A 17,968-nucleotide genomic window follows, 5' to 3' on the forward strand; every position below is an offset into this window, starting at 1 on the left:
TTGTTTTTTTTTTCTTAAATTGTTTTGCATGTGTGTGCGTGTCAATGATTAGATAGACAAAATTTAAATACATTTACTCACATACATCCATTTCTTTCAGCAGCATAGAACATATCTTGCAGTGTACTGTAATCCATGCATCCATTTGCTTCCGCTTATCCTTTTCAGGGTCGCGGAGGGTGCTGGAGCCTATCACAGCTGTAATAGGGCAAGAGGCGGGGTACACCCTGGACAGGTCGCCAGTCTGTCGCAGGGCTAACACACAGAGACAGACAACCGTTTGTGCTCACATTCACTCGCGCATTCACAACTATGGGCAATTTGGATTAATCAATTAACTTATCCCTACAAGCTGCATGTCTTTGGACAGTGGGAGGAAGCCGGAGTACCCAGAGGGAACCCATGCAAACAAGGGGAGAACATACAAACCCCACACAGAAAGACCCCGGTCTGATGGAGGACCTTCTTGCTATGCGGCATCAGTACTAACCAACATGCCACCGTGCTGCACAAGTTAATTATAAATCCCTTATCAGTCAAAAATTAGATATAAGTATGTATTTTTCCAAAACTCTGTTATTTAATGTGTCACAGAATTTTAACTCATTCACTGCCATTGACGTCTATAGCCGTCAATGGCAGTGAATGAGTCAATGGGTTTAACTCATTCACTGCCAATGGCTGGCAGTGAATGAGTTAAGTGACTCGTAATGTCTACTAATGTAATAATACATGATGTAAACACAAAAATAGCAAAATAATTTAATTGGTTAATGTTTTTGTTTTTTTTTGTTTTTTTAGTTTATAATTTTTCCCATAACATGTTTCTTGGTATTTTTTTCTGGCTTAAGAAATATTATGTAACACTTGGGTGCAAAAATGCTACTTAATAAGCCAAAAGCTGAAGACAAAATTGCAAATATTTCTACAGCTACAGTGAACTTTCCAGGAGAGCTGATGTATGCTGGGATGAAGGTAATCCACACAGCACAGAATATCAGCAGGCTGAATGTGATCAATTTGGCTTCATTGAAATTATCAGGAAGTTTTCTTGCCATAAATGCAAGGATCAAACAAATGATTGCAAGGACACCTATGTATCCCAAAACTGCATAAAAAGAAGCCTGAGAACCTGTATTACATTCAAGAACAATAATCTTATTGCTGTATGTGAACAACATATGTGGGTAAGGTGGGTTTAAACTCAGCCACAACACACATATTACTATTTGAATCAAAGTGCAGGAGCAAATGATGATTCTTTGTTGTGTGTGACCAAACTTTCCAGCAATGTTGTTACCAGGAAATGTGGCTTTGAAGGCTGTGACAACAACAATGGTTTTTCCCAAGACACAGGAAATGCAAAGGGCAAATGTCACACCAAAAGCGGTGTGGCGCAGCATGCATGTCCAGACTGTTGGCCGACCAAGGAAAGTGAGAGGACAGAGAAAACACAGAAAAAGAGAGAATAATAAGAGAGAGCTCAGCTCAAAGTTGCTGGCTTTTATCACAGGAGTTTCTCTGTAGTTGATAAAAACCACCATTGTGGCCAAGGAGAGAGAGGCCCCTAACAGGGATACAAGTGTTAGAGCTATTCCCATGGGCTCATGATATTTCAGAAACTCAATAGTTCTAGGAATGCAATCATCTTTTCTCTCATTGGACCAGTATTCCTTTGGACAAGGTGTGCAGTCTGCTGCACCTGTTGAGGATAAACAGAAAGGGTAAGTGATGTATGTAGATAACATTTTAATAGAATATACAATTGTACTTGGAATAGTGATAAATTAAAATTACTTTTAATAAAATCATATCATGCAGTAAGTCAATATTTTAAATATTAGTTATATGTAGACACTAAACAAGCATGTTAAATTGTACACTTTTAACTTAATATGGGACATGCACTCTTGTTATTGATCCCTTGTCTACCTGTTGAGTTGGCTATAGTTCCATCAGCACAGGGTACACAGTCAAAACAACATATAGGTTTTCCCCGAATTTGAGCTTTTCTGGTTCCAACTGGGCAAACATTAGAACATACTGATGTGGGCACCTGTGACAAAAGAAATATTTAAATATTGTAGCTGTAAATGATTATGTGTTAACAAGAGAATACTAAAGGATGAGATACTAAAAGTGTACTGCATGTAAAATACAGAGACATCATGATTACTTTTTTCCCTGTCCTCCACACTATCTTTTCCTCCTCGATGCTGAGCTTGTAATCACCATTTGCAGCAAATGTCAAATGACCAAGTGTCACATGTTGCACTTTTCCATTTATCAACTGCCAGTTAATGACATCATAAGAAGCAGGAGGATCGCCATTCTCATCAAAAAACACCTCATCACCAAACTGATTTGTGAAATTCACCCTTTGTAATTTTTTACTGACCTAGAGAGGAAAAGATAATGCATTAGATACATATAAATATTCAATTATTGGTTTTGTTTAAACAATTTCAACGATTGTAGCTTTCAGGTGCACTATTTCTCACCTCCTTGGGTTGAATTTCTGACAGGTTTAAACATCGCTTTACTGTTTGTGCTCCAACTGGTTGGCAAAATACCAGCTGATGCAGAGCATGTGCAATAGCATAAACCGCTTTATAGACATTATAGGTCACTCTGAGCTCTGTGACATTGAAGAAATCATTCTCGGAATTCATTAATGTTTCATTGCCTGTACATCTTTTCGTTGTGTCCTCAGTAGATGCATGTACCCCTGGCAAAACAGGTGTGCAGCCCACGATAATCTCCCAGAAATCCTTCACGAAAGGTGCATTTGGATCTGTATAAGGACTAATACTTGTAAGAAAGTGATTAAGCTTAGGAATAGCCATCTTCTGCATTACAAATCCCACTGTTCCACCAAAGGATCTATACATTTCAGGCGTGGATGGTCGAGATGATGTTATCCAAGCCACACAAGAAATCCATTGAATTCCTGTAATGTTCTGGTTCACAATCTCTTGCATCAAAGGATAAAAATCACCATCAACAGAAAAAGCTAAAATTACTTTGACAGACGACTGTTTAATTATTTCCACAACTTCTAGAAATTCATCTCTTGTGTACGTGCGTAGAACTGATGCAACAAAAGCAACACAAACCCCAAACTTTTCAACCTCCTCCTTAAAAGCAAGAATTCCATTACGTCCATAATCATTGTCTGACTGTATGGCTCCAATCCACTGCCATCCAAAATGTTTGACCAGTGCAGCCAAAGCTTTTGCCTGGAAATAGTCGCTGGGGATTGTTCTAAAAAATGTAGGATATTTAGTTCTGTCACTCAGACAAGCACACGTTGAGAAGTAGCTGATCTATAAAAGAGAATAGAACACAGAAAGAGTGTACATGCAATGTTACGTCATACAATGCCATAAAACCAATATCACTTAGCATCATAAAATAAAAAACTTTATCTCTTACTATTGGCATATGAAAGGGTCCAAGAATTCCAGCCACAGCTATTGACTGAGATGACCCAGACTCTGCAATAAGGGCAGATATAGCTGGAGGGCAATGAGAAGATACATCTACCTCCTCTGCTCCACTAGCCAGTGTTAGTGCAGCACGTAGAGCATTTGTAGGAGATGCGCATGAGTTAAGGATCCTATAGCCAAGAGATATGTTTGGAAGGAGAGCAGGATCATTGTTGATTTCTTCAATGGCAAATAACATTGCCTGTGTCCATCGATAAATTCGCAGGTCAAATCTAAGGACATTTTAGTGATTGATCAAAGTAACCCAGCTATTGCTTCACATGTATATAAAGTACAATGTCAAGAATTAAAACACAAATAAACATACATGCATGACATATGAAAAAGCCATTTGTGTTAAATCATACCCTTCACACTGCACTTTAGGCGGCTCCTTATCAAATGTAGAGGTGCTGAGTATCTGTTTGATCAAAATTGGGAAGATTCCTCCGATCATTATGTCACCTTCCTTAAACAAACTTGGCATATCAAACCTGCCAAAAAGTTCACAGCCAGATACTGTGTTCGTGCTGAGAACACACAGAAATAGGAGGATACCTCTTTGCATGTTTGCACTGCATTGCCATATAGGCATGAGAGCACAGTTCTTATAACAACAGTATTACATGTAGCCAATGTGCTATAATTTCCCAAAGGGCTCAGTGATCTTAGATTGGCAAACTTGGAATCAGGAAAGTAATGCTTTACACGTATTGTTAAATGTCAGTAAACTATCTTGTATAGAAAAGTGTCTAAAACTACTTTTGCAATGCACATTAATCATAAAGAAATTTGAAAGAGACTTTAGAAAACTCTTTAGCTAGATAATGTATAAGTTATCCATAGTCTTTCAGTTTTGAAGATCACAGACAGGGTAAATACAATTATTGCCCCTATAAGTACACTGTAAGAAATGTACATAAAAATTACAGTTAATAACTGTAAAATAGCAATGGTAAATTACCATTAAATCAAAAAGAGTAATTGACTGTAATATGAAAATTACATTTCTGTAAATTGAAAAATTGTGATTTGCTTTTATTTTTACACTGCTGATATGTTGAAAAAATATTAATGTACTGTAATATGGCACATTGTCTTTGAAAACAACAGGGAAAATCTGTAACATTATTTACAATTAATCACCCTACAATTTACATAATAAGATTGAATGACAATCTTTCCTGATTTTTTCATTTGAATTTACGATTTACAACTGTATATTAATTACCTAAAACATACCGTACTTTTAATTTTAACAAAATGTCAAAACATTGCTTGAATTATTGTGAAAATTACAGTGAAATGTCTTTAATATTAACAAGCTCAGGCTCAGTATATGTTAACAGTACATACAAAAAATTACTAATAATAAAAAAATATGTATTTTTTTTTAAGTTCTAGAGTCTCACCAAGTATAACACAGCTATTTATAATGAAACATAAATATTTTGTGGTATAGGGAGGTTTAAATCATGGATTTACCACTGTTCAGTCTGTGTTCAATCTGTTTGAGTGTGATACCACCTGCTGAAATTAAAATTAATTGATCAAAATGAAATACAAAAAATAATGAAATAATGTTACTAAATTGGTGTAGTTTGCGAGGTCAAGAGCAGTCAACGAATGTATTATAAAAGCTGTAACAATCAGTTTCCTTAAAGTCCATGCACGTTTGGGAGACAATGCATCACGTGTCTAAACCGTCACCTATACACACACATATATATATATATATATATATATATATATATATATATATATATATATACGTCCACAGCCGGCACCTGCTAAGCCATCAGCTGGACTTCATTGTCAGGAGCCTCGCAGAGTAATCTGGGTCCAAAACTCCATTTACTTTAGGTCCCAAAGTCAAACGAGCACTGCATCATCACTGAGAGTTAAAAACAGTCTAAATTCGTTCATCTGTAATAAAATGATCAGCGTTGCTGCTTTACCAGGTGTAACAATTAAGTTTAACGTCCAGGCATCCAAGAAAACAGAATTTATTAAATTTAACGGAGTTAAAGTTAGCAGGAAGTTAGCTCGCTAGTTTCCACCTAAACATGATAAACCATGTTCTGACTGAGAGATTTCTGAAAAAATTTAAACGCACAGCTCTGCTATCACTTCCAACATAAATGAAGACAGAAAACTAAACAGCAGTGACGTTTGTAGGGTTACTGAAGTGGGACTAGCTGGTATAGAATGAGCACTCCTTCAGTGGGAGACTGTGGCACCCACGGTGTGGGACGGAGAGATTTCGCAGGTCTTTCCTCCCCACTGCTGTCAGACTCCACAATAAAGACTTTACCTGATCAAACACACACATCCACACATGTGCAATAACACTAAGTGCAATACTTTTCTGGCATCGTTGTATTTTTACTCAGCTGTATATTGCATTTGTATTCTATTTTTTATCTTATTGTATATTTTATTCTATTTTATTCTAATGTATATAGTATTTTATTTTATTCTATTCTGTACAGTTGTGTACTGTATTTATCCTTATTGTATTCTAATTTTTGCTTCATAACTTTTGTACTGTCCACTTCCTGCTGTGACAAAACAAATTTCCCACGTGTGGGACTAATAAAGGTTATCTTTTCTTATCTTATCTTATTATCGCTAGTGACACAGCTATATTAGCAAAACATAAACACAGTGAAGCTGTAGGATGAATGCTAACTTTTTTCCACTCGATAAAAGTTAATGTGAGGGTTCCCCATGGTTAGGGACTAATGCTATCGCATGGCAGGATGCTGTAAACAGACCAAACTTCAGTCAGGTGAACAACTGAGATAATCCATCCACAATATGAGGTTGGCTAAATTTTGACTTATCTAACTGTTTTGTTTCGCTTAATGCGCCTTATAATCCAGTGCGCCTTATGTATGAAAACAGACCCGTTCATCGACAGTGCGTCTTAGATAAGATAACCTTTATTAGTTCCACATGTGGGAAATTTGTTTTGTTACAGCAGAAATTGGACAGTGCGAAGTTATATAGCAAAAATTAGAGAACACTCGAATACAGAATAAGAATAAGATACTGTACACAACTGTACAGAATAGAATAGAATAAAATAAAATACTATATGCAATAAAATAAAATAATACATACAATAGGATAAAAATAGAATACAAACGCTATATATAACTGAGTAAAAAATACAACTTATAAAAAGATTGTTGTTACGGTTTGGAAGAGGACTCAAGCGCAGGACTCCGGTTCTGATGCTCACAAGAAGGGTTTATTTACAAGTCACCAGGTGTATATACAAGAATGTGCGGGGGGTGTTATATACAGCTGAGTGGGGGGAGAAGGGGTCTCCAGGGAAGTCCAAGGGAAAGCACGCGTTCTTCAGAATATCCACTCACACGATCACAGGCTCACACTCCAACACTGCCACACGGGAATCACACGGGGAAAAATCCAGGAAGCTCTGTAGACAGGGAGACAGGGTTAAGAACGACGCACAGAGGAAAACACTCTTAACTAAACTTGCTGTAGCTTGACTTCACTAACGCGTGGTAGACAACGATCCAGCGACGAACAGCAGTCACCTCCTGGCTTAAATGCTGCTCCCCTTAATGAGACCCAGGTGTCTCATCTCCCGAGGGCGTGGGCCGAGGGCGTGAACCCACAGTGAGTTCCGCCCCGGCGAGAGAGAAGAGGAAGAGAGGGAGAGAAACAGAGGGCTGATCAGCGTGCAGCTGATCCGCCTGGCCGTGAGAATTGTTGCACTTCGTCTTATTGCACATGTGTGGATGTGTGTGTTTGATCAGTTGAAGTCTTTGTTGTGAAGTCTGTCAACAGTGGGGAGGAAAGACCTGCGAAATCTCTCCATCCCACATCGTGGGTGCCACAGCCTGCCACTGAAGGAGCTGCTCAGTGCTGTCAGAGTCTACTGCATGGGGTGGGAGATGTTGTCCAACAGGGATGACAGCTTAGCCACCATTCTCCTGTCACTCACCACCTCCACTGAGTCCAAAGGGCATCCCAGAACAGAGCTGTTCAGTCTCTACCTGTCCCCGGCAGAGATGTTGCCACCCCAGCAGACCACACCATAAAAGATGGCTGAGACCACCACAGAGTCATAGACGGTCTTCAGAATTGGGCCCTAAACTTCAAAAGACCTGAGTCTCCACAGCAGGTACCAGCTCCTTGGTTTTATTAGTGTTGATCTTGAGGTAGTTCTGCTGGCACCCGTCCACAAAGCCTTGGGGTCAGTTCTCTGTACTCCTTGTCGTCCCCATCAGTGATGAGGCCGACTATTGCAGATTCATCAGAGAACTTCTGCAGGAAGCACTGGGTGGAGTTGTGGGAGAAGTCTGCAGTGTAGATGGTGAAGAGAAACGGAGCTAGAACCGTTCCCTGTGGGAGCCCCGTACTGCAGACGACCCTGTCCGACACACAGCCCTGAGTTCTCACATACTGTGGTCGGTTGGTGAGGTAGTCCAAAATCCAGGTAGTGAGGTAGTGGTCCACTCCTGTGTTTTCCAGCTTGTCCTTCAGGACCGTGGGCAGAATGGTGTTGAAGGCACTGGAGAAATCAAAGAACATGATTCTCACAGTGCTCCCAGCGGTCTCCAGGTGAGAGGGAGAACAATGTAGAAGGTGAATGACGGCGTCATCCGCTCCGATGCCAGGCTGGTAGGCAAACTGAAGTGGGTCCAGTGATGAGCTCACCAGGCGCCAAAGCTGAGCCAGGACCAGCCACTCCAGGGTCTTCATCAGGTGGGATGTCAGAGCCACCGGCCTATAGCTGTTGAGGTCCTTGGGGCGTGAAGTCTTTGGCCCTGGTACAACACAGGAGGTTTTCCAGAGCTGTGGGACTCTCCCCAGCCTCAGGCTCAGATTGAAGATGTGCTCCATCACTCCACACACTTGGTCTGCGCAGGAGCTGACAACCCTTGAGCTGATGCCATCTGGACCCGCTGCCTTCTTGCCTTTAATCCTCCTCAGTTCCCTCCTAACCTGTGTGGTTGAGAGGACAGGCTGTAGCCTTGTGTTGAGTGTGTATTGGATGCTGTTGTTGGGGGTGGGGAGGAGTGAGCAGGGTGAGTAGAGGAGGTGTGAAGTGTCTGAGGTGTCAGAGGTGAAACAGCAGCAGTGGGTGTGGGTGAGTCTGCAGCCGATGTTGAAGACTGCCTCATGGATGAATCAAATCTGTTGAAGAAATGATTCAGTTCATTTGCCCACCTCACATCCCTCCCAGGCAGAGAGTTCTGAAGTTTGTGGCCCGAGATGGTTCTGAGGCCTCTCCAGATTTCGCCAATGTTGTTTTGCTGAAGCTGGTTCTCCATCTTCTGCCTGTAGCTGTCCTTCCCATTCTTTATACAGTGGGGCAAAAAAGTATTTAGTCAGCCACCGATTGTGCAAGTTCCCCCACTTAAAATGATGACAGAGGTCAGTAATTTGCACCAGAGGTACACTTCAACTGTGAGAGACAGAATGTGAAAAAAAATCCATGAATTCACATGGTAGGATTTGTAAAGAATTTATTCGTAAATTAGGGTGGAAAATAAGTATTTGGTCACCTCAAACAAGGAAAGTCTCTGGCTCTCACAGACCTGTAACGTCTTCTGTAAGAAGCTTTTCTGTCCCCCACTCGTTACCTGTATGAATGGCACCTGTTTGAACTCATCATCTGTATAAAAGACACCTGTCCACAGCCTCAAACAGTCAGACTCCAAACTCCGCCATGGCCAAGACCAAAGAGCTTTCGAAGGACACCAGGAAAAGTATTGTAGACCTGCACCAGACTGGGAAGAGTGAATCTACAATAGGCAAGCAGCTTGGTGTGAAAAAATCAACTGTGGGAGCAATCATCAGAAAATGGAAGACATACAAGACCACTGATAATCTCCCTCGATCTGGGGCTCCACGCAAGATCTCATCCCGTGGGGTCAAAATGATCATGAGAACGGTGAGCAAAGATCCCAGAACCACACGGGGGGACCTGGTGAATGACCTGCAGAGAGCTGGGACCAAAGTAACAAAGGTCACCATCAGTAACACACTACAACGGCAGGGAATCAAATCCCGCAGTGCCAGACGTGTTCTGCTGCTGAAGCCAGTGCATGTCCAGGCCCGTCTGAAGTTTGCCAGAGAGCACATGGATGATACAGCAGAGGATTGGGAGAATGTCATGTGGTCAGATGAAACCAAAGTAGAACTTTTTGGTATAAACTCAACTCGTCGTGTTTGGAGGAAGAAGAATACTGAGTTGCATCCCAAGAACACCATACCTACTGTGAAGCATGGGGGTGGAAACATCATGCTATGGGGCTGTTTTTCTGCCAAGGGGACAGGACAGAATGAATGGGGCCATGTATCGTGAGATTTTGAGCCAAAACCTCCTTCCATCAGTGAGAACTTTGAAGATGAAACGAGGCTGGGTCTTCCAACATGACAATGATCCAAAACACACCGCCCGGGCAACAAAGGAGTGGCTCCGTAAGAAGCATTTGAAAGTCCTGAAGTGGCCTAGCCAGTCTCCAGACCTCAACCCCATAGAAAATCTGTGGCGGGAGTTGAAAGTCCGTGTTGCTCGGTGACAGCCCCAAAACATCACTGCTCTCGAGAAGATCTGCATGGAGGAATGGGCCAAAATACCAGCTACTGTGTGTGCAAACCTGGTAAAGACCTATAGTAAACGTTTGACCTCTGTTATTGCCAACAAAGGTTATGTTACAAAGTATTGAGTTGTATTTTTGTTATTGACCAAATACTTATTTTCCACCCTACTTTACGAATAAATTCTTTACAAATCCTACCATGCGGATTCATGGATTTTTTTTTCACATTCTGTCTCTCACAGTTGAAGTGTACCTCTGGTGCAAATTACTGACCTCTGTCATCATTTTAGGTGGGGGAACTTGCACAATCGGTGGCTGGCTAAATACTTTTTTGCCCCACTGTAAGTACTCTCAGCTCTCTCTGCACCCTTTTCAACTGCTCTTTGTCTCTGGATTTGAAGGCCCTCTTCTTCTGCTTGAGGACGGCTTTAATTTCTGTGGTAATCCATGATTTGTTATTAGAGAAACACCGCACAGTCCTGGTAGGTATGGTATTATCCACACAGAAGTTAATATAGTCCGTAATGCATGTCACAAGGCTGTCGATGTCCTCTCCGTGGTCGTCACAGTTCACCTCCCACACAGTAGACTCAAAACAATCTTTAAGAGCCTCCTCGCTCTCCTCCGACCATCTCTGCACTGTGCGCATGGCTGGTGGCTCCCTGCGCACTAAGGGCTCATACACATGGACAAGGTGCACCAGGGTGTGATCAGATCTGCCCAGGGGAGGTAGAGGTGATGAAATGTATGCCTCTTCAGCACTGGCATACAGTATGTCCAGTGTTTTCTTGTCTCTGGTTGGGCATGTCACATACTGGGTGGGCAGCGTGGAGTCCAGTGAGACATGATTAAAGTCCCCTGATATTAAAAGAAGGGCTCTTGGAGATTGCATTTGCAGTCTGCTGACCACAGAGTGGAGAGGGTCACATGCTGTATCTATGTTGGCTGAAGGGGGGACATACACCCTTATTGCGATAACATGTGAGAATTCCCTGGGGAGGTAGTACACACACATGCTAACGGCTAACAGCTCAATGTTGCAGAGTTCTTCTTTCACAGTGATGTGCCCAGGGTTACACCATCTGTCATTCACAAACACTGCCATCCCGATAGCGTCACGCTCGTGTCCGGAGTTAGCGGTGTTAGCCTGGACTCTGTTAGCATTATGATGCTACATTGCTGATACTCCCTCTGTGACCAGGTTAGCGACGTGAGGTCATCCATCTTAATGGGCAAAGATCTTACGTTTCCGATGATTACAGAAGGGAGAGATGGTCTATAACATCTCCTTCTCGGGTGACGGCGCTCCCTCACAGCACGACACCCCCGTCTTTTCTTCCTCGGCTCACTGGGAATGTCAAGTCTGTCTGCCGGCAGTACTGCTGTGGGACGCAGCGCTAACAGCTGATCCCTACTGTAAACAAAGGATTCCTGCAGTGGGTCCCCAAACACGGGTGAAAAAAGTAGAAAAAAACCAAGAAAAATGACCAAGACTAGCACAAAACGGTAGAACATGATTGCAGAGTCTAATTGCTAATACTTTAGTTATAAAAATCCATCCATCCATTCGCTTCTGCTTCTCCTTTTCAGGGTCGCGGGGGGGCGCTGGAGCCTATCCCAGCTGTCATAGGGCGAGAGGCAGGGTACACCCTGGACAGGTCATCAGTCTGTCGCAGGGCTAAAATAATTATAAAAATTACGAGAAAAAAAGATGAGAAAGAAAGAAACTCAGAATGAGCAGAGGTGCTGTAACAGGCTGCCACACACGGGGGGTGCCGGAAGTACCTGTGCACCTTATGGTCCCAAAAATACGGTAAGTCAGGCAAACTGACCTCAATGACCTTAAGGTAAATGTCACCAGGATTCAAACTATTCCAATATTTTTAGTAAATGCAGCTACGGTATCAATTTAAAAAGGTGACTTCCTACTAGAGTTATAGCCTTCACAATATTTTCCGAGATTAAAGTTGGATTAAAATGTTCGGATCTCTCGTGTCGTCCTTACATACCTCCACATTGGTGACCCCTGAGGCGAACATGCCGGTAAAAAGAAAAAGCCAGCTCCTGCCTGGAAACATCAGTGGCTGCCGGACTTCCACCTCCACCTATAGCTGAGTTTGCTGTAGCTTTTAAACTACTTGGATCTTTGCCTTCATGATGCCCCTTCATGGTTCGTGTGCATCAAAGTTCAGTTTGCTCTTCGTGGCATTTCATCTGATGACACAAAATACCATCATGTGATCTCATACACTGATCTCAAGGCGCTGCTTGTGCGGCACTTCTCCCTTTCCAACGTGAAATGGTCCTAGAAACTCCTCCCTCTCTCGGGCCTGGGTGAATGTACTGCTCTTGAGCTCATGGAGAGCATGCTGTCCTTGCTAGGAACATATGATGGATGATTCCTCTTCTTTCAACAGCTGCCAGCTCTCTCAATGCTGTCATTTTCTTCACAACCCTGTTTTACTCGGGGTGCCGAGGCCTTGGTGCATGCTAATTTTGTAACTTCGCGAAACATATTTTAATGTTTGCTTTCTGAGTTTCGCTCACTACCTTTCCCTACTTTCTCAAACACTGTGATGAAGCACGAGGTGGACCTTATCACTCCGGTCGGCCCTCAGTGTTTGTGTGCGCACACCCTGTCTTGACCCTGCTAAACTGTCTGTCGCTCAGGAGGAGTATGCAACTATGGCGCGACTGAGAATTGTGCAGTGTTCGAATAGTCCCTGGACTTCCCCATTAGACGTGGCACCCAAATCTGACGGTCAGTGCAGGCCTTGTAGGAATTTTTGCCATCTAAATAATGTCACGGAAAGCAATTGTTATCCCATTCCGCACATTGAGAATTTTTTTGGCTCATCTCGCGGGGACTTTTTTCATCAATTTTTTCTAAAATTGATTTAGTGCAGGGGTATCACCAGGTTCCTGTGCGTGCTGAGGATGTCCCCAAAACCACCATAATAACTCAGTTCAGCCTTTTCAGGTTTTTGCACATGCCCTTCGGCCTGAGGGGTGCAGCCCAAACCTTCTAGCGTTTGACTAACTGGGTATTACGCGGGCTCTCCTTCGTTTTTGTATATCTAGATAATATCCTGGTGGCCAACAGCTTGGAGGAACAGCACACCTGCGTCAGGTTTCTTGGCGCTTGGCAGCACATGGCCTGATCAATAACTTGTCTAAATGTCAGTTTGGTTTGCCAGTTCTACCGAGATTAAAGTTGCAGTAAAGTATTGGGATCCCTCGTGTCATCCTTACATACATCCTTACCTCCACAACATGAACATTTCAGATGATTTTATTTAAAATTATTATGGCATTTATTTAAAGAAATTATTAACACAAAATTTAGTTGTTCTTTTCAACATTCCTGAAATTATTTACAATTTACCATATAGGTCACTTTAGTATTAAATCTAGATGGTACAAAGCACTATATCATTTCCAGAAATGGCCCACTACATTACATATAAATGCAAGGCCTGTTTTGCCTTTCAAATGGAGCTAAGAGAACGTGGTAGAAGGGAAAGTTTACTCCAGTTTTTTTTCATTTATTGGGAAAGGCAGAGGAAGGTGTTTATGTACACACAAAATATTGTTCTTATTTTGCTGGTTAAAAAAGAAGATACAAAGTGAACTCCCATCCTTTGTGCTCACTTCCTAATTACCTAGAGACACCCAAAAGACAACCGGCCCCTCTCAACAGTTGAGACAAATCATCTGGGAAGTAGGTAAGCAAAGGAGACTAAACATTGAGTAACAAATCCTCATTTCCTCCTAAGATGGCAGCAACTCTTTCATGAGGAATAACTCTTAACAATTCCCTGTACCACAAAGTAACAGTGGGAGGGTTATCCTTAACCCAGTTAATAAGAATACATTTCCAGTCCAGCAACAATAGTTTATCATCTAGTTTATGCTGCAAATAAGTTAATGCTGATTCTTTTGAAGGTAAACCAAGCATAAAAAATCCAGGGTCCCTTTAGGTCCGGTGTAAAATTTTGTATTGGGTTTAAGCAAGCGGTTGCAAGTAAAAGTAGATCTAGCTATGATAATGGCTCCTTTCCAATACTCCTAAGTATATTCATTATTAAGATCTCTCTCCCATTTATGAATAGCACTCATTGTACAGCGTGGAACACATGGTTATTTCAAAGGATTTACTGCATCTTGCCTGTAATGGTGTTAGAGACTGATAAGCAGGCCAGAGTCTGTTTTTTTATCTTAAATTTTGTTGCATTTGTGTGCAGGTCTATAACTACTCACTCACATCCATTTCTTTCAGCAGCATAAAACATATCTTGCAGTGTACTGTAATGTTAATTATAAATCCTTTATCAGACAAAAATTACATTTAAATATGCATATACCCAGACTCTGTTATTTAATGTGTCACAGAATTGTAAGTGACTCGTAATGTCTACTAATGTAATATAAATGTAATAATAATAACAATAATGTAAACACAAAAATGGCAACATAATATAAATTGTTACTGATTTTTTTTTTTACTTTTAGCTTGTAGTTTTGCCCATGACATGTTTCTTGGTATTCTTTTCTGGCTTAAGTAATATTATGTAACACTTGGGTGCAAAAATACAAATTAATAAGCCAAGAGCTGAAGACAAAATTGCAAATATTTCTACAGCTACAGTGAACTTTCCAGGAGAACTGATGTATGCTGGGATGAATGTAATCCACACAGCACAGAATATCAGCAGGCTGAATGTGATCAATTTGGCTTCATTGAAATTATCAGGAAGTTTTCTTGCCATGAATGCAAGGATCAAACAAATGACTGCAAGGATCCCTATGTATCCCAACACTGCATAAAAAGCAGCCTGAGATCCTGTTTTACATTCCAGAACAATCATCCTATTGCTGTATGTGAACAACATATGTGGGTAAGGTGGGTTTAAAGTCAGCCATAATGCACATATTACCACTTGAATCAAAGTGCAGGAGCAAATGATGATTCTTTGTTGTGCATGACCAAACTTTCCAGCAATGTTGTTGCCAGGAAATGTGGCTTTGAAGGCTGTGACAACAACAATGGTTTTTCCCAAGACACAGGAAATGCAAAGGGCAAATGTCACACCAAAAGCGGTGTGGCGCAGCATGCATGTCCAGACTGTTGGTTGACCAAGAAAAGTGAGAGGACAGAGAAAACACAGAAAAAGAGAAAACAATAAGAAAGAGCTCAGCTCAAAGTTGCTGGCTTTTATCACAGGAGTTTCTCTGTAGTTGATAAAAACCACCATTGTGGCAAGGGAGAGAGAGGCCCCTAACAGGGATACAAGTGTTAGAGCTATTCCCATGGGCTCATGATATTTCAGGAACTCAATAGTTCTAGGAATGCAATCATCTTTTCTCTCATTGGACCAGTATTCCTTTGGACAAGGTGTGCAGTCTGCTGCACCTGTTGAGGATAAATAGAAAGGGTCAGTGGTGTATCTAGATGTACATTTGGGATAATAATAAATTAAAAATCTACTTTAAAAAAGCATATGATGCAATAAGACATTAATATTTTAAATATTAGCTATATGTAGACACTAAACATGTCATGTTATAATGTACACGTTCAACGTTTACAGGATATACACTCTTGATATGTTTCTGTCTACCTGTTGAGTTGGCTACAGTTCCATCAGCACAGGGTACACAGTCAAAACAACATATAGGTTTTCCCTGAATTTGAGCTTTTCTGGTTCCAACTGGGCAAACATTAGAACACACCGATGTGGGCATCTGTAGCAAAAGAAATATTTAAGTATTGTAGAGGTAAATGATTATGTGTTAACAAGAGAATAATAAAGGATGAGATACTAAAAGTGTACTGCATGTAAAAATAGAGAGACATCATGATTACTTTTTTCCCTGTCCTCCACACTATCTTTTCCTCCTCGATGCTGAGCTTGTAATCACCATTTGCAGCAAATGTCAAATGACCAAGTGTCACATGTTGCACTTTTCCATTTATCAACTGCCAGTTAATGACATCATAAGAAGCAGGAGGATCGCCATTCTCATCAAAAAACACCTCATCACCAAACTGATTTGTGAAATTCACCTTTTGTAACTTTTTACTGACCTAGAAAGGAAAGGATTATGTATTAGGTATGTATAAACGTTCAATTATTGGTTTTGTTTAAACAATTTGAACTATTGTAACTTTCAGTTAAACAATTTCACACCTCCTTGGGCTTTATTTCTGACAGGTTTAAACATCGCTTTACTGTTTGTGCTCCAACTGGTTGGCAGAATACCAGCTGATGCAGAGCATGTGCAATAGCATAAACTGCTTTATAGACATTATAGGTCACTCTGAGCTCTGTGACATTGAAGAAATCATGCTCGGAATTCATTAATGTTTCATTGCCTGTACATCTTTTGGTTGTGTCCTCAGTAGCTGCATGTACCCCTTGCAAAACAGGTGTACAGCCCACCATAATCTCCCAGAAATCCTTCACAAAAGGTGCATTGGGATCTGTATAAGGACTAATACTTGTAAGAAAGTGTTTAAGTTTAGGAATAGCCATCTTCTGCATTACAAATCCCACTGTTCCGCCAAAGGATCTATGTATTTCAGGTGTGGATGGTCGAGGTGCTGTTATCCAAGCCACACAAGAAATCCACTGAATTCCTGTAATGTTCTGGTTCACAATCTCTTGCATCAAAGGATAAAAGTCACCCTCAGAAGAAAAAGCCAAAATTACTTTGACAGATGACTGTTTTATTATTTCCACAACTTCTAGAAATTTATCTCTTGTGTACGTGCGTAGAACTGATGCAACAAAAGCAACACAAACCCCAAACTTTTCAACCTCCTCCTTAAAGGCAAGAATTCCATTACGTCCATAATCATTGTCTGCCTGTATGGCTCCAATCCACTGCCATCCAAAATGTTTGACCAGTGCAGCCAAAGCTTTTGCCTGGAAATAGTCGCTGGGGATTGTTCTAAAAAATGTAGGATATTTAGTTCTGTCACTCAGACAAGCACACGTTGAGAAGTAGCTGATCTATAAAAGAGAAAAGAACACTGAAACAGTGTGCATGCAACGATACATCATACAATGCCAAAACATCAAATATCACTTAGCATCATAAAACATACAACTTTATCTCTTACTATTGGCATATGAAATGGTCCAAGAATTCCAGCAGCAGCTATTGACTGAGATGACCCAGACTCTGCTATGAGGGCAGATATAGCTGGAGGGCAATGAGAAGTCGCACTTGCCTCCTCTGCTCCACTAGCCAGCGTTAGAGCAGCACGTAAAGTATTTGTAGGAGATGCACAAGAGTTAAGGATCCTATAGCCAAGAGATATGTTTGGAAGCAGAGCAGGATCGTTGTTGATTTCTTCAATGGCAAATATCATTGCCTGTGTCCATCGATAAATTCGCAGGTCAAATCTAAGGACATTTTAGTGATTGATACAAGTCATAAAGTAACCCAGCCATTGCTTCCCATGTATGTAAAGTACAATGTCAAGAATGAAAACACAAATAAACATACATGCATGACAAATGAAAAAGCCACTTGTGGTAACTCATACCCTTCACACTGCACTTTAGGTGGCTCCTTGTCAAATGTATAAGTGCTGAGTATCTCTTTGTTTAAAACTGGGAAGATTCCTCCGATCATTATGTCACCTTCCTTAAACAAACTTGGCATATCAAACCTGCCAAAAAGTTCACAGCCAGATACTGTGTCTGTGCTGAGAACACACAGAAATAGGAGGATACCTCTTTGCATGTTTGCACTGCATTGCCATATAGGCATGAGAGCACAGTTCTTATAACAACAGTATCACATGTAGTCAATGTGCTATAATTTCCCTAAGGCCTCAGTGATCTTAGATTGGCAAACTTGGAATCAGGAAATTAATGCTCT

The 17,968-nt window shown here is 41.2% G+C and overlaps 2 protein-coding genes and 1 long non-coding RNA gene across 3 annotated transcripts; all 3 read right to left on the bottom strand.

The window, feature by feature from the left end:
• Positions 1 to 797: 797 nt before the first annotated feature.
• Positions 798 to 3,687, bottom strand: LOC113036476 (extracellular calcium-sensing receptor-like). The gene is made up of 5 exons (XM_026192855.2): positions 3,436 to 3,687; positions 2,502 to 3,326; positions 2,177 to 2,398; positions 1,933 to 2,056; positions 798 to 1,702 (listed from the first exon to the last, which is right to left on the bottom strand). Exons 1-5 carry the CDS (start codon positions 3,685 to 3,687, stop codon positions 798 to 800), a joined length of 2,328 nt encoding a protein of 775 aa, XP_026048640.1.
• A 3,038-nt stretch (positions 3,688 to 6,725) lies between these two features.
• On the bottom strand, positions 6,726 to 7,142 carry LOC145419949 (uncharacterized). The gene is made up of 2 exons (XR_013901206.1): positions 7,020 to 7,142; positions 6,726 to 6,936 (listed from the first exon to the last, which is right to left on the bottom strand). It is a non-coding gene; the product is annotated as an uncharacterized LOC145419949 (long non-coding RNA).
• A 6,422-nt stretch (positions 7,143 to 13,564) lies between these two features.
• LOC113036431 (extracellular calcium-sensing receptor-like) lies at positions 13,565 to 17,719 on the bottom strand. The gene is made up of 6 exons (XM_080288737.1): positions 17,631 to 17,719; positions 17,202 to 17,487; positions 16,519 to 17,091; positions 16,041 to 16,163; positions 15,697 to 15,820; positions 13,565 to 15,482 (listed from the first exon to the last, which is right to left on the bottom strand). The coding sequence occupies exons 1-6, from the start codon at positions 17,717 to 17,719 to the stop codon at positions 14,584 to 14,586; spliced, it is 2,094 nt and encodes a 697-aa protein (XP_080144863.1). The 3' UTR covers positions 13,565 to 14,583.
• Positions 17,720 to 17,968: the final 249 nt, after the last annotated feature.

Source organism: Astatotilapia calliptera, chromosome 14 (assembly GCF_964374335.1).
Source record: "Astatotilapia calliptera chromosome 14, fAstCal68.1, whole genome shotgun sequence".
In the NCBI taxonomy this organism is placed as follows: Eukaryota; Metazoa; Chordata; class Actinopteri; order Cichliformes; family Cichlidae; genus Astatotilapia; species Astatotilapia calliptera.